Below are 22,335 nucleotides of genomic sequence, written 5' to 3'. Positions count from 1 at the left end.
AGTCTTAAAAACTTTCAGAAAAAATAATTAATCATTTACCGAATTACTAACAGACAAGGAATTCATAAGTGGAAAAGCATTTTCATTTCATTTACAAAATAAGTCTTCTGGAAAAGAAAAACAACAGAATAAAAGTCTATCATATGAAGTAAGGCAGACAGTGTATACAGTCAAAAAGAAAAGTGGTGTTTCTGCAAGAGTAAATCCTGGTAACCACTGTTATGCATTGATTATGTTCCTTTTTCATTTTTCACTTCTACTAAATCAAAAAACATGCTACTGAGCTACATTCACTTCTTGTAGCCTTTTAACTACCTGTTGTTGAAAGTCTGAGAACATGTGGAAACAGATCTGCAACTCAGGCAAGTCAGTCCAGCTCCATGGACTTCCAGTGTAAATATGCTAGCTCATATATGCCATTGACTAGTCCTGACACATGCCCAAACCACTTTTGATGATGTAAGGACAGATTCATTTCAGAGGTAACATCATCGGTTTTACTAGGATTATCCAAGCTCTGGCTTGGGCCCAGGTCCTTTATTTGGGTTCCTACCAGCAGTAAAGCAGAACTAAGTGTTCCTCCTCTCAGAGTATTGGGGACAGCACGTTTTCAAATGAGTGCACATTTGTGGAAGCAATCCAGTGCATGTCAGCTACATGCAAGTGATGGAAAGAAGTCTCATTGTCCCTGGTGCATAGTCAAGCACCACACTGATAATTACAGACTGATTTCCAAAAGAAATATGGCAGTTGTCAAAGGCATAATTTCAGTTCTGCCTTTCCTCATTAACACCCAACAGAAACTCCAGCATATTTATGGGTCGTCTAAAAATATAAAAACCACCAGTGTCACCAAAGCTTTATTAATATTTTTTTCTTAATTTACAACTGACTTTTCATTCCTAATGACCTAGCCTGATGTTTACAAACCAGCTTCTCAGAAAGGATTAGGGCTTCTACTCAAGTGCCCAAACACCCACTGAATTACACATCTCCTAAGTTCCAGGGTCTCAGTGCTACAAGAAGCTGGATCCAAGTCACATTGCCATTGTTAAAAGGACAAAGAAACCAAGACAAAAATCTTACTGAACAGGGAAGTAGTGGCTGTCAGCTAAGGGCAGAAGCCAAGAGTCAGAAAGGCCAAACCCAGAGTGTAACAGGCCACAGTTAACACAAATATTAAAAAAACAGGGACAGAGGACCATGTCAAGATCGTCACGGGTATCTTAAAAAGGCTTGGGTCTTGGACTTAAACAGTGCTCCTTCTACCTTTATTTTTAGACACTCCTTTCTTTGAGGCAATTTCACTGCTCCTCCATGTTCTCATGGAACCTGATTTGCCTGACAACACAGTAAGCTTTTGGGGTGGGGAGAGAAGGGGGTGCACCATCTAACACAACAGGGCTTTGATCCGCTATTAACTACTGAAACTAAGTTACAAGTGAGCATAATTCATGATTATTTCCTTGGGCTACAGCTAACCTCAGTACTGCAGGAAAGCTGCAGCTCTACTGATTTCTACCTCCTGCAAGTAAGGATATATATTTATATACATGTATTCATTTCTCACATTCTCAGAAATGCAGTTGAATTTTTGGGTGCATTCAGTTTGAGAGCATCAGATATAAGTAGGCACACAAGAGTCCTAAATTGTATGCAAGCACTGTATGCAAAATAAAGATCTCATAAATTAATCAAGTTATTCTCACAGCAAGCTGGAAACAAAGAGATGGCCTGAGGCAAAAATTGTTATTGTTATCTCTATTTTTAAATACTTGGAAGACACCCAGTTACTATGATGGTGAGGACCATATAAGTACCTAGACAGATTCATTTGCAGCAGGAGTGGTAAGTGTGAGGGTTTTTCCATATCAAAGGTGCCAGCTAGCTGCGATCTTTTCCTCTACAGGGAAAAAAGGGAGAAATATTTTTAAATAATATCATATTTAAGTCCTTAAAAAGTGAGCTTAAAAAGCTGAAATTATTCTTTTATGGTTGTGCTGTTCTGCTCTGTTTTTTCCTTATGGGACTTCTGCATTTAATTTGCTCTCCTGGTACTCTTTCATCAGATAGGCAACACTTACATTCCTCTCCAGTGCAGTCCCAGGAAAGAAAAAACCCCAAAACAACATGAAAGAAAAAGCTGCATAATTAATGTTATATATCAACATACACAGATTCCCTTTATGTGCATATGCTATATTCTTTGTGTCAGTAGATGGACTTATTTGGTAGTCATGAGAGTAGCGATACACAAAATGAAAACTTGCAGGGAATTCCAGAGAGGAGGATTGGCCAGACAATGAGCACTGCTGGCTCTGCTAATTGATAACACTTAATATAGTGTTGGTTTTTGTTGGAGTTTTTTGAGGGCTTTTTTAAAGATGATTCTGCCTAAACATTTAAAAATGAAAGCTTCTCATTACCAGATGAAGTGCAGCAGTAGTGCACAGTATCAAACCTGACTTGTCAGGTAACAAAAGAGTAGGAACAGTATCTGCTCTCTTACACGTACTATTTAAGTTTAAATTAGATATATTCATCACTTTAAACTCAGAGGATCCTCTCCCTAAAACCAGATGGCCACTGCATATGTACTGACACGTGTGGGGGTAGGTGAAGTTTCAGTAAAGAAGGTGTCTCAAATACACAAAAATTGTTGCTTTAAAAGTTTGTTGCTAGATAAACAAAGCTTGTTGATATGAAAGTTTTTGTGAACAATCCTCCATTGTCATCATTGCCCCAAATAAATAAGCACAGAGTATTCCTCCTGAGAGGACTTACACTTATCCCTGGCCTCAAGAAATGGAAATTCACCTAGGAGAGGAAATTAAGTTTATATATAAATCCCCTCTCCTCCTTTCAGCATCCTCTCTAGGGAAGATCTCTGAACAATCTGAGCCTTATTAAAGGCTTGATCTGTCTTTAGCTGAGACATGTTGGATACCTGAAGAGATGAACAGACCTTTATCCTTGATAAACAGACCAGTCCATGCAAAGGAAGAGATACAGGGCAGGAGAGGACATGAGACATATTTGGTTTGGTTCTGTGCAAGCTTTATATGTAGCTGTCCCCAAGAAAGTGCCTGAAATGAAATGCAGCAGATAAGGTTGTTTTTGCCATGCATAGCTATGTCTTGAGATGGGATTTGTCTAGAACTGTTTACTTTGAATTCTTCTCTTAACTCTCATGTGAAACTTTCAGCTACGGATCATGGTGTTGAGTTCACACAGAATTTTTACACCTTCCTCTGAGCCTCAGCAATCTGTACATGACCAAACACAACTTATGTAACTATGCTGATGGTTCAAACACTTTTGTATTTAGCCTTTGAGAAGGTGTTACGTTATCTGATGGTTGCATATACTTCTAGGAATGTTGCTGAGACACAGACTTCCTATTTTAAGAGATGGGGATGAAGTACAGCAAATAATTCTCATCTCACTTCCTAAATCCCCATTAGTACAAGCTAGGTTGTATGAGATAGGACAGAATTTGATCCTGGACATAGATTGAAAGAAGTGGAAGAGACACTGCATTACTGTCTGGGAGATCATATTCCATGAAGCTCCATTTTCAAGGGACAAGAAATTTTAGCAGAACACCATAGTGAAAAGAGAACAAGAGAGTAAGAACATTTTCCTCCCAACACAACCTAATACCCAGGAAAGCTCAGTATTAATTAAGTTTCATATAATATTCTCATTCTAACTTCTGATTTGTGCTGTGAAGGTGCAATATCAGAGAGAAGCAGTCTGAGAGGGTAGGTGCTTCCTTTTACATTGATTCAGCAGTTGCTTGCAAGATCCATTTCCTCTTTTGCCACACAAGCTATGTTTTGTGGGAAAGACAAAATGCACAGGGCACTGCAATGCTACAGCTCAGTCGCTGTCCTTCCCTGTGATTAAAGAACGTGACCTCTAGACCCGGACAGATACAGAAAACCATGTTCCATGAGATCTTTTAAATATTTATACAAATTAGCCTCATGTGTTACCTCCCTTTTCAAAATCTTTTTTCCACAAGTAAGTTTATTTGTAGGGCTTTTCCCAAAACCAGTATATTTTTACATAGTTATTGGAGAATATTAGTGGAAAATTAATTTCAAGCTCTTAAACAGATATTTATATTAGACCATATTACAATTATGTTCCTGGCCTCTAGCCAGGAATTAAAGCTCTATTAAGCTAAGCACTGTACATAAATAACTATGAAGATGATTATTCACTCTGCCAGACCTAGCAATCTTTTATTCCTGAGTGCAGTGTGCACAGAGTACCGAATTTCCCAAATTCCTTGAGTAGATGAAGTGGGTGAATGGACTGTTGATTACACTGTAAGATGCATATCCCTCTACCAGAAAATCTTACTAGAGATCTCTATTCTACCATGCGTGGTTGTTTCACAATTCCTTATCATTACTGTTAATATTTTCTAGAAGCATTCAGATTTAAGTGAGTTTAGATAACTTCATTTGAGTTGTAAGAGATAAGATTTTACTTTAACTTTGCGGGTTTTTTATCCTTATGTAGAGGCATCTGTTGGTGTACTGTATGGATAAGACAAAATGCATTTATTCATTTATAGTTTTCTGACCACTTCAAAGCCGAGATCATACAGTGACAAGACAAATGCTTGTAGAGAGAATGAGTAGAAACTGAAAAGGGCTTCACTTTTTCAGTACAGCTGACCATCTTGCCATGATTATGGAGGCTTAATCCACCATGACACAAGTTCATGCAAAACCCATTCATTTTCATTTCACTTTAACCCAGGAAGTTAGAATTCATCACATGAAAGCACATATTTTATTATAAATATTCATACTTCTGCACAAGAAATCTGATATTTCAAGAAAATTATTTTAAAATATCAATTAATAATCACATCTTACATACTTTCAGAAGAAAGTGAAATCTATTAAGAGGAAAAAGAGTGATTCTAAATTTGAAGACAGAAATAATTGTTTCTGATGCAATTATTTCCCTGCCAGTTGCACTAGGTTGTACAAAATAGATTGTATGATAGCAGCCTGCAAATTGCATAGCAAAAAAATGCAGGGTAATGTGAAACAGAACAAGAAGTGACAAGTGTTAACCTACAGAGAACTTTGTGACATTGCCAAGGTAGTAAGAATAGTGAGGTACTAACATCCTGTTTTCATTTAGGATGCATTTGCAAACATGATAGGTTAGATTAACCAAACCAGGTGAGCAAAACAGAAATTACAGCTTCTTATCCCACACTGACTCTATTAGACCAAGTCCGATTCATATAGGAGGGGGTGCATGAAGACAGCACTGCTGTCTTCCCTTTGTATTTTCTACCATAGATAACATTATATAACAGACTTTACAAGCTAAGTTCATAATGGTATGCACAGATAAGTATGTCTTGGCTCGCAGTTAGACTTCAGGTCCTTCAACACCCAATGAGGTTATGGCAGCTACAGTTACATGGCTCTTATGTACAATAAGTTGTTTTTATACAGATGCTTCTGTATGCATAGTATTATTGTTAATTATTAGGGTAGTGTTTCTTTAAAAATACTCCTTTGACCAGTTTTCACCCAGGAAAACTAGTTTATGTAACTTACTCCCAATAATAAATTTGTTCTTCTCACTCTGAAAACAGAATGAAATTACATAGGCTTCCCTGACAGCAATATAGTATGTTTTGGATGGGAAAGCTACTCAGCAGTACACAGCACCCACTGAAGCTATCAGGAGCTCTACCATTGACTTCACTAGCAACTGATGAGAGCACACTGTAGCGTAACAGTCAGTTTTCCTTCGGAAGATATGAATCACCATCTGATTTTGATCATAACCTGTAAAAGGACAAACTTATAACTCATTCAAAAGGTCAAGATAGACAAACAGCATCTAGGGCTTGACCAGCATTCAGTGAGGTCACTGAAGGTTAACAGCAAAACTTTCAGTGTGAGAAAAAGTTACACCAACACAAGTCATTATTCAGTATCTATAATACTGAATATAATTCTGCTTTATTTTCATGAAACCATGTGGAATGGGGAGAAGAGAGGACTCCATAATATTTCCCCTACTGCTCCCCTATTTTACATAGGAGATAAGTTTTTTGTTATAATTTCATTACAAAAATAACTGGTATCTATTTGTCTAAGATTAACTGTGCATCCACCTGTTTATATTAAACCTAAAACTATGCTACAACTAGAATCCCTTTGAGAAAAAAAGAATTTGCTTTTTAAAAAGGCTGCAGTATCAGTAAATCTAAGCTAAATTTGACAACAGGACAAAATTATTTGGGAAGAAATACAAGCCAAGTGAGCTCAGTTCATAACATGCTCAAACAATAAAGAGAAAAACATGCTTCCCATGCTGCCTAAACGGCTGACATAATTTTGTCTGCTTTCCTTTCCTGTTAACTTGAGAATGCAAATGGCTTTGCTGTCAGGGTACATTTGTTCCCACTAATTCGAGACACTGTAACAAGCCAAAATATTTATTTCTTTTTTCCACTCTAATTTGTGTTTTATCATATTAGGAACATCATCTACATATTTCATTTACTGTAACATTATGCAAACAGCCCTTATGGGAAAGTCACCTCTCTGTAATAGGAAAACTAAGTGTAAAGAAGTCACTTAATGTTTTAGGATGTGTTACCTCAAAGGGCACAAATTCTGTTCAGACAGACAAAGGCCAAAATGCATAGCCAAAATAATTGTTCAAATATCCCATCTTGGAAATTCCTTGGCTTTTCAGAGGAGAGACTTAAATTCTGCCTGCTTTTGAGTAGATGGGCTACCAGAACATTTTATTTTAATTAGAACTGGATGATCAAACAGAAGCAGAGAGTATTCAATCCTCACCCTCTTCATGAATGCCTACAAACTGATGCTGCCTCATATTCAGCTGGGTATATAATAAAGCTGACCAAAATGTTTTCCTTTGAAAAGTGTCTCTGATGGTAACTGGATTTTAATCAAGTGATCATTTGTGTGTAAAGCATTTCTGCCTCCTATAGGAAATAAAATAAGATTTCAGCTAAAAAACAATCAGTGTTTTCAATGAAAATTCAGTTTGACTTTCTTCAGAAAAAAATAATCTATATTTTCCAATTAGAATTCTTTGTGCCACTTAAGAGGCAGAAATTGGTTCCTACCAGCCCCTTTGTTAAAGTCCAAAAAAACCAACCCACCAACATAAAACCACAATGACTCACCCCTTAGCAGTGGAGCATAAGTCCAGATTCACTCATGTAGAGTGCAAAAGTTAGGAGCCTATTTGCCATATGGTCCTTCCAATGTGAGCTGCTCCATCCACAGCATCTCTAGCAACACCCAAGTGAGCTCTATGCAAGTGGCTTCTAACTTTGGTATCTTAGTTATGGGCCACAAATCATGCAAGATGAGTCAGACCACAGAAACTATGTTTATAAACAAGTCCTTTGTAACTAATTTACTTTTGTTCACCTTCCCTATTCACATAGCAGCTGCTCATAATACATAACCTAATCTCTTGGTATACTTTTCACACCTACCTAACACTATCTTCTTCTAGCCTCATTTGTATCTGCACTGCCTCTACAGAGTTCTTTGGTTTACCATAGCATGAGCTCAGAATCAGGTTTCATACTTTAGTAGATTATTTGAACATACAAATACAAAGAAGAAATCCCACTGAAGCCTTTCCAGTTTTTAAAACACATTCAAAAGAAAAGATAAGGCCATCACTACCTGACATCTATCATTACAATAAAAAATATTTTGGCTCAATTTGACTCAATATTCTCCATAAAGAAGTACAGTCTACCCTTACCATTTTCACCAGATGTCTTGTCTTTTCCATTTGTAGCTCTGGTTCCTTGTCTCTATTAGAAAAATAAAAAAAGCCAAAACAAGTGGTTAGAACAAACTTGAATGTGCATTTTCCCCTTGGAATTACTAGCAGTTACAGCCTGATTTCTCCTTGATACCTTCGATAGTCATTCACCCTCAAGCAACATTGCTTTGAAACACTACCAGCCAGAACAGGAATGCTCAGTACTATTTAGGTACAGCTGTATAATTATGTGTGTAACTGTATGCAATTATCACATTAGTGATGCAATATGTGTAATTAAGTGTCTAGCAGTGCAAGGGTATAAGCTACAGTAGGACATCTCTTCAGGACCCTGCTGTGTCTCCATTTCCACGACTCTTCTGACCTGACTTTGGCCAGAAGACCCATCTTTCCACTTTGGCCACAAGTGTAGATGGAACTTCCCACTTCAATTCACTCTGTCCAAGGAATAGCTTCATGACTTTCCATGAAACAAACTGATTTAAGTCACTCTACTAAGTTACATGAGGTAAACACCAGTGCAGTCCAAATAATTATTTACAGTGGCAGAGCCAAATTAGTGTGGTTACACTACAAGTTACTTTTCTAGCTTAGGAATGGTCACTCTGAAAATTATACTGCAGCCCCTAGAGAAAGGATCTCACAGGTGGAACTAAAGTACTTAGCAAGTACATTAAAACTTGCATTTCTTATGCAAAATTATTCACACTTGCGTGCATGACTGAAAGACTAAAGAATTTGTCCTCTAGGGTTGTACATGAAAAAAAAAATAGGAGTATTAAATTCAGTTAATAAATTTATCTGCATTCAGCCATCACAGGCAGCACAACCTCATGCATCAGAGGAGTTAACAGCTGCAGTAGCAGTGCAAACCAAAAGGTCTGTACCAAACTATGGACAGCCATATCTATTCTCATATGAAAATGCACACAGGGATACCTATCTGAAGGTATTTACTCTAGAATATCTGGTTAAAACCTTCTCTGCTGCTCTGGTTTCTGTCCATCTCCCACAACAGTGGTATTTTCAGGGTATTTGTGTATATGGAGCTAATAATGACGTAAGTACAAAGTCTTCTTGTGTACTCTTAGCTCTTCTTATAGAAGCTAAAGGGGGAAGAAAGCTCTTCAGACCCCTCAGGAGAATACAAAAGAACTATGTATAGTCTACTGTGCATCCACAGGCCAGTGGTGGGGTTTCTCATATTCTTCTACATGGTAGACTTCAGTGCATATGTGTCTGCTCTACTGGCTCTGCCTCATCTCTCACTACATGCAATGAGACAGAGCATCCCTAGAGAAAACCACTCACTATATAACCACAGCTACAGTCTCCCCATACAATGGAAATATATTAGTTTCTCCCTGGAGCTTCAGAGCTAAGACAGAAGAGAAAGCTTGGCCAAGAACATGAGAAAAATGGGCTTCCAAAAGGATAAACATCTTTTACAAAAGCATAAGTTACCAAGAGCCAGAAATCAATAAATCCACCCAACAACCAGTTTTGCTAAAGATATTAACTTTTATGCCTTTATTTAAAGTTTGGTTAATATTTCCATATTTTACTTTTAATCCACATTTTAAACTAGATGTTAATGTTAATTTACTGGGACCTCCCAAAAACCAAAAATACTGGATTTTTCCTATCTGTAAAATGGTAGCTATATTGCTTTTTCCTCCTCTGTTTATTTTTAAATGCTTTTTCAAGCTGTCATGTTTCCAGAGTGTTTCAGGCTGTGCTACTTAGTCTTTATGAAAGCTCCTCTTTCTTCCCTAGGCTATACCTGTCAGGTTCAGTCTGCTATTTAGGCAGTGCTAGAATATGGATCCACACATTTATTTCATGTCTCAGGATTTCCCTTCAAGGAAGCCAAAGAAAACAATTAAAAGACTTGGCTTCGGTCAATGAAGGTTTTTCTATTCTTGAGATCACAATTTTTCGTTAAGTCTGAAATCAGTGTCAGTATTCTACAGCCATTCGATTGGTGACCACTGGACATGTAAAGAATGAAGCCTGAAAGTCTGCCAGACAAGTTTCTGATAGCCTTTCATTCAGTTATATACTTACTTTGATCTACAAGCACTGTGCTGTATTCCAAGTGAGTGCAATGGATTTGAAAGTGAAAAATCAGTTTCTCATTAACAAGGCATTGAAACTTATGAAAAAGCCACATACAATGTGACCATCCACCTGCAAAGCCTCCAGCCTTTTATTTCAATACATTCAGTGGCCCTATTTTTAAAAATGTTTTCAAGATGCTGGTATTATCAGCAGCTGGAGCTTTTGCCTCTTTCATCACCTTTCATGATGCCACCACAGACTGCAAAGCAAAGCTTAGCTTTTTGAGTTACTAGAGGTATTTTCAAGCAGCCATGGATGAAAGCCCTATGAAAACTGATGTAACAGATACTGTCCTCAGATGCAATAGACCAAATTGATGAAATACAAGAAAAGAAATATTAATTTCTGGTTTTTGTTTTTAAACAGAAAATCCCCAAGTTGTTGACCATATTTTAAAAGATAAAAGCAGTCTAATGCTTTCTGTTTCCTATCACTTGTGGGCAGCTTCCTTCATTCAAAGACTGCTTCTAAAATTCCCAAGCATTTTTTAAGGCAAACACTAGGACAGAAACATTGAATAAACTTTCCACTAGGCATCAAAGAAGAAACATCAGAACCAAAATGAACATGAGTGCAAAACTGCGATGATTATACAGTAAAACAGGATAAACAGTTTTGTTGCTGTGTTGCGTAGGAGGAAACATAGTTTATGACTGCTTGGGGCTACATTAATTTTTAACTCAGTGGTTTTACAGAACATCGAAGGCACATTATTAAAAATGTCTCCAAAATCAAAGTCACTCCCAATTTGTCATATGAGGAAGGAAAAAGGACTACTGCCATATGATTGAAATCCCAGTAAGAACAGGTTTACTTTCCTGTTAAATTCTCAGTGCTATACACAGCAGCTAGTTAACATGGTATGAAAAACTGTACTAAATTAGTCCCCTAGGTGTACAAACTAAGGTCAAAAGTGAATTTGAAGCCCAGAGGACTTTTCAAGAAGAATGTTAAATTACTGCAGCAGCTTTTCTACTCATTCTTCTAGCCCCTCCTGTACCCCAAAGCCTAATTTTTGCCTTTAATCTTACATTCTGTTCTGGTCTTAAAATAGCCTGACCTTTTCAGTTATGCTTCCAATTAGCACCTCAGTGTTAGGTATTGTAGCCAGGTGTTGATTACAGAATTCTGGGGGGCAAAGAGGTTGTTTATTTTTCAGTCAGCCAGAGAAAGCCCAATATCAGGGACATGAAACTGCCAGAAAGTTCTCTGACAAACAGGCCCTTACAGTAATAACATTATACTGCTGCTTCATCTCAATGCAGGGCCAACAAGGTGTAGACAGCCGTATCCCAGTAAAGCAGTGGTTGCAGATTTTCAAAAGTATATTGGTTCTACGTCAAGGAATGAAAGAGCATCCAAAGGCAGAATAATAGAAACTGTGGAAAGTTTTTTTAAAGTGAACAACAATGTAGACTTGACTCATAACAAAAGAATAATTTCACTGACACATATGAAAGGTTATTAGGATGTTCTGTACTCATGGACAAGAGGAACAGCAGTGAAGTCTGTGCATACCCTAAGCTTTCCATAAACCTTGTTTTGCTACCAGGTCCATCTCTAACAAGAAGCATTACACATGTGACAGAAGGAAATACATGTTGGTACAGTGCAGCATGAAAATGGCTGCGGGTCAGCCAGCTGTGTGCCAAGCCAGCGTTTATTCTGTACTACCATCTGTTCTGCACACAAATTTTTCTCTATAAGAGATATAAATTGAATCAAACTATGTCATAAGCACCTTATTTTTTCATTGCTTTCTCCTTTTAAATAGAGTTCAGCTGCTTTAGTTTTAAAACAAAAAAGTACTGAAAAAATACATTTTACAAATGTATAAAGTTTCTAAATAAAAAGTTTTACTTTTTGCAAATAAAAACGTCACTTTAAATATCTGCTTAAGGTCTTTCCATGTTTTCCAAGTAAGGAAAGCTTCTTAATCAACAGCAGAATGATCAGGAGATACAGCAATTTCTACCTGCTGTTTTTCAGGTCTAAGTCTTAATTCCCGTACAGTTCCTCAAATTAGGACAACTAGGGTTGCCTTTATCCAGGAACAATGTAAGAAACAAAGTTCTTACAGGCTGATCTTTACTTAGTGCTGGTTGATCTTTGAAAATACTGAGAGTTTTAGATGACTGAAGTAAGCTCCAGTTGAGGTTTATTAGACTATAGGCATAGGTCGATCCCAAAGCATACTTAGCACAACCATTACTGCATGAAGGTTCACAGTATATTTTTTAGTTTCCCCTAGTTAGAATTTTGAGGACATTGCATTAGCATGCGTACTCCTACACACTAAGGAATGAATTAGAGAAATCTGGATTAAAAACTCAAAACAGAAGACCCTATTGAATGTGGAACCTACATATTTCACAGCCTCCTTTTCCATGTACTTCCTGTCCAGTCATATTATAGTCAACTCCTCTGGTTTTAAGAGCCCAGAGTTTTGCATGCTTTTTAACAGCATGTATAAGTTTGCTATTTAAAAAAAAAAAAAACAAAAAACCAAAAACCCCAGGAAGATAACATAGTTAATTTAAAGGGAAATTGAGGGAAATACCAGCTTTTGCCAGTAGATCAATACACTGTGCACACATGCCACTTGAAAGTAATTATATGATGAGGTGATATCCTGAGCCCACTGAAATAAATGGGAATTTTGCAATTGCTTTTCTTTCATGCTCTAGCAAAGAACACAAGCTGTATGTCAGTAACTAAATGAAGATCCAAAACGTAAGCAGGGGCAAGAACCAGGCAGCTGTGACCTGGAACAGGTGCATACACTCTATAGAACCCAGGATTTCAATGGGATTAGGTTAAGTTCTTCTTTACTGGATATTTCTGTTTCACTAGGTTTGACAGTCTCTTTCTGATGTCATGCATTAATTTGTAACTATAGCACTCAACATTTCATGCTTTTAGTTGTGAAAAACATTACTTTTAACCACAACACAATAAATAATTCTGCAATAAGAAGGAGAGCAGATATTACTATGTTTAAGATAGAAGTTCAGAGGAGAGAAAAATACCCTGCTGTGACAAAGACTTCTGTTTACTGAAGCTGCCAAGGGATACCTGGACTCTAAATAACAGGACTTGAGTTTTACCACCAAAATATTTTCTAGAATTATGTATCAAAAGCATGAAGATGGACATCTGGGAGAGATAAGGTATACCACTGGCAAGCCATGTGCAAATTCTGCTGTTTCACATATTCTCTCGTATTATAAGTCTCCTCAAAACTGGTCTGCAATACAGCCAGATGGTAAAATCCAAACCAACTTCTGTGATGTACAGGTTCATTTACATCAGTAACAGCTAGTCATCTCAAGGACATCTGCAAACAGACTGAAGAATCCCAGAGAAGCTTGAATATAGTTATTAAAAACAGCATTAGAAGCTACATAAACAAACTTTCCTCACTGGTCTATCTGTGCCTCCTTTACAAGTTCCTTAATGTTTTTCCTTACGTTTTTATAGATGTGGTACTGGACATCTGTGAGATGAAAGTGTCCTTCAAAGCCCACATTTAAAGTTTGCATCAGTGGAGAGCATCTAGCCAATATTTTGCCTGAATGATAGGTAAATCTCATAATGTGTCTGTTACTTCTGTCTTACACATCATTGTAAGAAATCATAGACTACATTTTCTGGGCACCTGACAAAAAGGAAAAATATTTATCAACATTGCTTCAGTACAAAGCAGTTCACTCCTGGTTATGACCATACATTTCTGGTGACTTTCTGAAGACTACCACTTTTCCCTGGCTGCTCTCACCATAGGATCTCAGTTCTTTAGGATATGACCTCTACTCTCACTTATGAAGCACTTTCTCTGCATGCTCCTTTACACAAAGGGAATTTCCTGCAGCCAGTTTTCTGGCTGGCTTGTGTTGCCAGGGCAGCATAATATTGCCAGAGCAAGAGTGCCAGAATCCATCTTTCAGTACTGGCTGTCAAAACTGAACTATCCCTGGCATGCCAAAAACTCCTGTCATTATCTTCATGGGTCAAGCACTGTTCTACTTGACTAGCTCTTGATTGTCCTTAATTTTATTAAGGCTCTCCTGTAGCTATTTTAATAAATTAAAACTCCACAGGTGGGCTGAGATGAATGGATGGGATTCAAACTGCAATGACTAAAATTTGGCACAGTGACTAGCATTGGTTTTCTACAACTTTTGTAGTCACTGAAGGTGCATGAGCATACACACACATGCACATTGTCATCCTAGAAACCACAGTAATATTTGTAAGAAATTAACAAGAAAACTGAGGATAACTACAGATTATTTTCCTTCTAGACACTACGGGCCAATGCTTGGCTATTGCAATGATCTGACCAGGATACAGTCTCTCACAATTTCCTTTCATCTTTCTATAGAGGACACAACTTGGACCTCAGCATTCATGTCTTTGACAGTCATTTAAACTGGTGCAAATTAAGCCTCTGGGCTGGTTTCAGCTGGTACAGAGCTAGTTTTCTTCTCTTAGTAGTTAGAATAATGCTACTTTCAAATACAGAAGGAAAGCACTGTATTCAAGGTATAGCTGTCCATACAAGCTGCAGCTTGTCTGTGAAAAGCAGACAAGTTGACTGCTGATGTACTGGTTGCTGCATTTCCCAGGAAGGAGGACATGCAGGTTTAGGTACTGTTTACTCAGGGTGAGCCCACAACTGCCATGAGACAGCACAGGGAGGCATGTTGGTGGAAAGCCCTGGTCCTCCTGTTGATCTACTAGACAACCAGGCACAGAAAAAGCAATGGGAACTGAAGGAGTAACCTTGAAGCTGGAGCTCTTCAAGGTAGTTGAAAGACAGGGTTGCAGTCCCTGCTGTTGGGTTACTTTGTTTGCAATATGGTCACTGTCTGTGTAAAATATTTTATTTATGTGCCTATGCAAAATACATACTCCACCCAAAGGGCCAAGTGCCTTAATCACAGAGGTATTAGCAGGGTTGGGGCATTTCTCTCAATTTAACAGGCAAGATTTGCTCAGTTTCATCCAGAGCTTTTGCCTTGAGTTAGGTCCTCAGAACAGGCACTTCTGAGCACACACAGACAGCAGACCTTCAGCACCCAGCACACTTTCAGGTTACATAAGGAGGCACCTGAGGAAAATAGGCAGAGATAGTAATTGGGATATAAAAACCCACTTACAGTGCTGTTTTTAAATATTCTAAAAGCACAGAGAAGAACTTTCACTGTGCCCCACTTTTGCCAATGCTGGGCTGTAATTTATAAACCAGCACAATAAGAATCTGCTGATTTTGTATTCAGATTGAATATAATGTTCTAAACAGAATATTTACACCAACACCAAATGTAATCAATATAATTAGCACAAACAGTAGCTTGCTTAATATTTAGGTTATTAGCATATTTTGAATTAAAACATTATTAAGCAGTTATTTCTCCTAAGACGTTGTAATCACTTTTTTTTCTGAAGCAGGGATTAATGGAATCTTTGAAGTTAATTTTGAAAGCAGCTGCAAAAATGTATTTCCCAAATCCTGTTAATTACCATGCCAGCCATGAGAAGTAATCCCTCTTTTTTCTGTAGGAAATAGAGAATTTGATCCTGCAAAGCTTATTTATAGGAGTAGCTCATATGTGGAAAACTAGTGGTCTTCAATTCAGCAGAATTACTCACCAGTAGAGATGGAACCTCAGTGTGGAACTGTGGAATTTCTTTAAACTGCATTCTAAGTTTTGTTTAGCAAAGGGCAAAGAGGGTAAAATCAACTACACAATAAGCCTTCTCACACCACTTGCCAAAAAATTACATCAGCTCTCATTTGGACATGGATGATACAGCCTGTATCCTAATTACACTGGAAACTGATAAAGAGGAAACATCAAGGTCAGCAAAGAGGAATACTTAAATGACAAAAATAGATTGATTAAGCTAGATGGCACAAATGAAAAATTACTGAGTTTCTTAAGGTAGTCTTTCTCCTATTATTTCTTATCTATTGGTATCATTAGACCTGGCGCTACAGTTCCAAAAAGGGCCTTTTTGGGCAGGAACCTGCCTTTAAGAACTCCTACTTCCCAGTCTAACCCAATCCAGCCACACTTTCCCATCCCCAAAGCCTCATTTGTTTGGATACAGTTGTTTGCAAGGTCATACAGAAAATAGGAGCACTAAAATTGTTCAAGTTAAAAATAACCCTCGTGCAGAGCTGTTTTGAAAACAATCATTGAAATGATCCAGATTAAAAAAATACATAAGTTTGTTTCTGTTGATAATTTCAGTAATGTAGTTGACATCTCTGATCCAGAAACAGTTGTACAAGGACAACAGAACAGAAAACAGACGGTACTGTGGGGAGGAGGCACTGCAATTTTGTTCTAGGAACTGAAAGTCTGCGCAAGTCAGTGCTTCATACCACAAAACACATTGTGTTGGATCTCCCTAGGATGCTGCATTACCTCCCAGCAATCTTTACTCTTCAATGGAGCAAAACATGGTGCAACATCAGTACATCTGTGCAGCCTAAATTAGAAGCCTTGGCCACCTGCACAGGCAATACAGATAGTTGATGGCAACTGAGGGTGGCATTTGATTAGGAGCAAATCAGAACCTTGGCGATCTGGGAAAAGCACTTGGATTCAGTTGGTATCTTGGGTGTCCTTTAATATTGCATCCTCAGATAGGAAGAGTGCCCTAAGCCAATTAAGGGCTCAGGATCCTTGCCTAGGCATAATATAACTGAATATGGATGGTGGTTTTGTTACAAATATTTACTTTATATTTCATTCTTCCAAATCCTTCTGAAGTTTAGGGTAATTTAATTTACTGAGCTACAAACCCAGCTGTAATTGAGTTAGAGGCTGTCTTCAAGGGATAGCTTGGGTTATTAATGGCAAAAGTCTGCACCAACAAATTGCTTCATATCTGATCATATTGGCTATCATTATTAAAACAGACTGCTTCTTCCCAGACTGCAAGAATTCCAGCGTTTTTTCTATTGGCTTTTTTGGTTTTATTTCCAGCTGCACAATTAAAAAAATTTGTTCTCACTTTCTTGCTATTTCCCTGCATATTTCAGAGGTGAACAGATGTTGTTCCAGTCTGTTAGACTGCACTAGTAACTGGCCAGCCAAGTTTTTAAAAAGTATTATTTATGGCAGCTTCAACTCACCATGCAAAGGAACTTTCTGCCTTCAGCCTATGGCAAAGCCTTCTGATTTTCAAGACAACAGAAAGACAAAGCAGCAAAGGTGTTTATGCATCACTTACTCTACTCCTCAAACCCCCTGGCAGCCAGTCTGGTCACAGAGAGCAACTCTGAGCAGCTTCCCCAGCCATGGGCAGTTATGACAGTGACTTCTTTAAGGCTATTGCAGTAGCCAGGGAATCGCTGGACTGAGTGTGCTGCAGCCTTGGCAACGCATCCTGCCCAGGGGCTGCACGGAGATGACGCAAACCTGCTATCTCTGGCTCTGTGCCACAAGGAGATTCATGCAAGGGGAACCCTGAATTGGCTGCCAAAGCTGCCTCAAAATGGGGCCTCACTTGACAGAGGCTTTGTCCCACATTGTTCAAATCTATCACAACTGACTGATGAGACTTTGTGGGAGCTGTTGTGTTCAATATGTGACGCAGTTCAGAGCAAAGCTGTCTTGGTACTATGAGTCTAAACAGCAGCCAAGCAATTAAGAACAACCCTGCCAAACTAAAAAGGAAAATGGAAAGGTCACCTTGATTGCCAGGAATCAGGGACAGCAATCAAATACAGTCACATACAGCAAGCAGAAAAGCCAGGTCACTTGCTCTGCCCAAGAGCTGGCAGAAAATAGGGATTTCCACAGATCAGAAGTTCTGACCCTGCAGCTGCTCAGTAAAATTGATGCTGCTGTCGGCTTCATTGTCAATAGCAGATAAGAAAGCAATTTCTACCAAGCAGCTCTAAGTAGCTCCCAGGGTCCCTGGCCCCAGGACAGACCCACCAGGTCACCTGCCCTAACACTAAAAGCTCTACTGTTCCTGCAGTGCCCTAGCTGTGGAGTAAATCTAGGAAATATGTTGTCAGGCAGATTCAGCAAAAGCTTCCCCACATTATTTCAAACACTCTCCCTCCACAGTACTCTTTTTCCAGCTCAAGTTCAATGAAAATTTGCAAGTTTCTCCACTCCAAGCAGCCAGTCATTCCTTCTGCGTTCAGTCTCCCATTATGTACCAAGCTCCATTCTGCAATTTGTGCCTTGCATATGAAGTGAAGGAAAAATGTTACCCAACTAGACATTGTCATCTTAATCACACATGAATGTGGCAAACCGTCATTCAGCGCCATTAAAAAAGGACCCTAAATTGGTCCTCCAGAAAAGTCATGGATTCATTTTGTTAATATCCTAACATACACATCCCATTTCTAGGCAGAAAATAGGTTCCTTAGAAGATTAATGCAAAAAGTGGATAATAACATTCACTTAGATCCAGCTGTGTGTTGCCTGACACTGCAGTCAGACAAAAACATCCAAAGGCTTACGTGGTATGACCGCAAAAGATAATAGCCAGAATTCAGATTAATTGCAACCTGTTTTGGATTTGGGGTTTTTTTGTTGTTTTGTTTTTTTTTTTTTTTTTAAACATTAATGCTAGGTCCTTTGCTACCAATGTTTCTGCATCTGCAGATCCATCCCATAAGCCCAGTTCCAGGATGGAAATACACCAAACTTAGTCCAAGCAAAGAATAAAGGCAACACTCAGAATAAAAGCCCTGTGAAACAAACAGAGGGTCTCCTGTAATCTTTCTCGAGAGGTTCATTCAGCTTGACTTGGATGTTAGTGCTGTCCAGTAGCTTGCAAAATATGCTGAAGGAAAGAAGTGATAGTTAGCCAAGTCTGACTGGCAAACAAAAATTGGTATGAAGCTGGCCTGCCTTAGGCATTTTGCTGCCCCACTTAAACTGTGGCACATGTGTGCTGGTACTTGCATTTTTAAAGCATGCTAAGTCAATATGTTTTCTCTCTTTTCCAGTGGTAAGTGCGTATCTGTCAGATCTGAGTGGACTAGTGATACGTATAAGCAGCCATGAAGCCACACAACTTACTTTTCCACCACGTCATGTGCAGAAAACTGTCTGCCTTGCCATTCCCTCTTGCCTTGTATTCTTTTCCTCTTCCTCATTCCTACAAAGCTAATGCTTCTAATTTGTAGCCGTTTCCATCTTCTGAGTCCCTTTTACCTCAAATTTTACTGATACATATTGAAATCTGGTTCCTTGAATTCCAAATCTTACTCAGATTTTTTTCCTAAACACCACACAGTATCTCTTAAGTTCAAATAAAATGCATTCTTCAGAGTATTTCAATTAGTGTTAAAATTATGGGCTTAAAAAAGTCAACATCCAGAGTATTCAGTATCTTCATATAAAAACAATTTAATTCTGGGGGCTTGGAAGAGAAGCATATTTTCTACAAGACTAAACAAGAGAGACAGCAAGAATCCCACTACTTGAAACATTCAAGCTAGGGAATGAAAAGCCCTAGAATTCAAATGAAATACATGCTAGTGATTTTTAATGAGAATTCTTTTTCTGTCTCCGTACATCTCCCCTACTGCCCCACCCAAACTTGGACTTTAGCATTTTCAAATATGTTTTCACATTTAGCTAGGCTAGGCACTCTGGTTCATCTCAGTCAGGCTTCTCTCCTTCACCAGATTATGTTGCACAAATCTGATGAATTACCTTGTTGGCAACTGTTTGGCCCCTTTTAAAGGGAAGTCCATCTTGGGCATCCAAAGCCCATCTCCCTCATCCCCTCATAGAATAGGGCACACTTTCATCAGATCAACCCAACCTCATCCTGTTGCATATTGAAGGCTTTGCTGAAACACACACAGCTTCCTAGTAGACAGGCAAGGTACAATAGCAGCACCAGTTAGGACAGATCAGTTGAGTACATCTGGCTCAGAAATACTAATTCACTAAAGCCAAATTATTTGTGGCAAAACGCTATGACAACTATAAACACATCCCCAGAAATCATTGGTCTTCTTTCATATCCCAAGTGTTACTAGAAAAAGGTCCAATATTACCAAAATTCTCAAGACAAAGATGTCTTCAGATCTATGCAGCTTTTCCTCATCTGCTTAGTTACCCACTTGCATCAGTTTAGGAGTTAGTTATCATGGTCTTGATAGCCTTTTCCTTGAAATGTATTTTCCCCTGTAGTCAGAATGCTGACAACTACTATTTCAATGCCTGGTAATCCCTCTAGTGTTAGATTCAAAGAAGAAAGCATCATCAAGGCATACTGACAGGCAGGTGCCCTGAACAGTGGTACCTGCTGGGTACCAATGCTTATTTTGTAGGTCACAGAGGACAGATGCTAAGCATCCCCAGACATTAGCAGGGGTACTGTTTGGTTTCCAGCACTCTGCCCAGTGATTCTGAAGCTGTGCAGATCCTTAATTTCTTTGAAAGTTCTCCTCCACCCACAACAAAACCAAGACACTTCCTGTGAAAAACTGCTTCTCATGTACAATCCTACTAATTCCTAGTGGAGATGCTGACTTAACAGGACTGTTCCAGCTGTCTCACTGATTGACTCCAGAAGAGCCTGCTAACTATTGACAAGATTAACAAGCTTTAGCATAACACGGAGTCACCTTGTTTCCAGGGATAGCCATAGTCAGTGCTGGCTTAGGCTTTTCTGAACTGTGTTCCATCATTCTCAGAAAAGGTGCACCTAAAATCCCTACAAATACATCTACACTAGCGCATAGTGCTAGCCAGGATCCCTACATGTCTCTCCTTTGCTTTTAGGATACTCGTGTTGTAATCCAACACAACCTTCCCCCACTCAAGTGCACAGCAGAGCATGTGCCTTCCAAGTTTAAACCATCATAACCTGATGATTTGGTTCAGGTTTCTCTGGTTTACTACTGCAGCTTTCTAGTCCTACCAGCACTGTCCAGCAGCTGGCTCCACAGCACAGCTAGAATCAAACCTGCCAGCCAAGAAGCAGCTGGTCACAGAACAGCTTAGTCCTTTGTCAGGCATTTGGACACTACGACTCTGTGTTAAAAATACTAAATATACACTTGCATACATTTTGCCATAGTTATAGCTCTGTCTCTCCACACATTAGAAAGTTTGAAGCCCTCATAAGTGGTGCCACTCTTCTCAGCTTGCTGTCTCTTGAAGTGTCCAAAGTCAGACAAGGAGGACATTGCCTTTCAGTTTTTTGTTTCTCACTTTCACCTTTAACAAAAGAGATCTAACATCATTCTGTCTACTGTCACAGTATCAGCTGCACCACTGTTTCAGGTCATGTTTCATGTACTATATACTAAGGTGATAATTTAGGAACTTTCAGTGTCTATAAAATAATACTTTTATTTTTAAGAGGAAAGACAGTTCAGCTGTAACTAATATTCAAGATGTAGGCAGACAATTTTCATTTATTCTCTGACTAAACTTCTGTTTCTTTCTCCAAACTCTATGTTAATGCATAAATAAGGTATATCCTACTTGGTAGGAATGGATCAGATGAGATAGCACCAGCCAAAGACCTAGCCTATGTGACACCCAAATCATCTACAAGTCTGGTCTCAGAATGAACAGGCATGGAGAGTGGAAGTAAATCGTGACCTTAAATCCTGTCATTAAAGATAAGCTTCACAACTGCAACTCTTCTGCTGTTGCTTGCTCTGAACTTATTCCACCAAGATTGCCACTCACTATCAGGAGAAAGGCAGCATACATGGTCTGCCTCTTCTACCTCTTTCCATAAGGTAAGTAAATACTGATTTTTTAAAATTAAAAGTAGAGGTAGAAGGGGGAAAAGGATTTGTTAGTTATGATTTGACTTAGTTTTCACTTATCTACTAGGTCTTTATTTAGAAACCCAATGTCTAAACAACTGAAGAAAAAGAAACAGAACACCTTTTCTTAGAAAGAGGGAGAATATATGTTATTCATCTTCATTACCAGATGCTGTGCCTTGCAGAGAAGAGTGTTACATGGCTCAGTGAATTTAACGCTCTGCTGCAACTGAGAGGCTGAAGAAAGGCACAGCTTTCCTCTGATGCATGCAGCCATCTTCTCCCAATTCTCTTCAGCCAAGAAGTGGGTGCCTCATGATTTACACACCCAGTGTCTAGGCCTTGCCACTCTATTACAAGTTCTTCTGTAGCAGAGTTACAGAGAAGAGGTAAAATACATAAACACTGAGACACATTTTCCAAGCCATCCCTGAAAAAAGCAAGACAGACAATAGCAAATAGTGGCCTGGAAATCAAATATTTTTTTTTTTCAAATGAATAAGCAAACACCCAGCAACCTTTGATGAAAAGGCCACCACTGTTCCTGTTCAGGTTAACTGCTACGATACAGCACATTTCATCATGAGCATGATCTAGTTAAT

General features: G+C 38.7%; 1 protein-coding gene across 1 annotated transcript in view; it reads right to left on the bottom strand.

Annotated features, from left to right (window-relative positions):
• PCP4 (Purkinje cell protein 4) overlaps positions 1-11,377 on the bottom strand; it is a 34,280-nt gene extending 22,903 nt beyond the window's left edge. The window contains exons 1-2 of the mRNA XM_010172177.2: positions 11,369-11,377; positions 7,807-7,858 (exon numbers count right to left, since the gene is read on the bottom strand). Of these exons, the coding sequence (XP_010170479.2) occupies positions 7,807-7,858; positions 11,369-11,377 (61 nt within the window). The remainder of the gene's footprint in view (positions 1-7,806; positions 7,859-11,368) is intronic.
• Positions 11,378-22,335: the final 10,958 nt, after the last annotated feature.

The sequence above is a fragment of the Antrostomus carolinensis genome, unplaced genomic scaffold (assembly GCF_000700745.2).
Source record: "Antrostomus carolinensis isolate BGI_N321 unplaced genomic scaffold, ASM70074v2 scaffold14707, whole genome shotgun sequence".
Taxonomy (NCBI): domain Eukaryota; kingdom Metazoa; phylum Chordata; class Aves; order Caprimulgiformes; family Caprimulgidae; genus Antrostomus; species Antrostomus carolinensis.
This window is presented reverse-complemented; position numbering and strand designations above follow the sequence as displayed.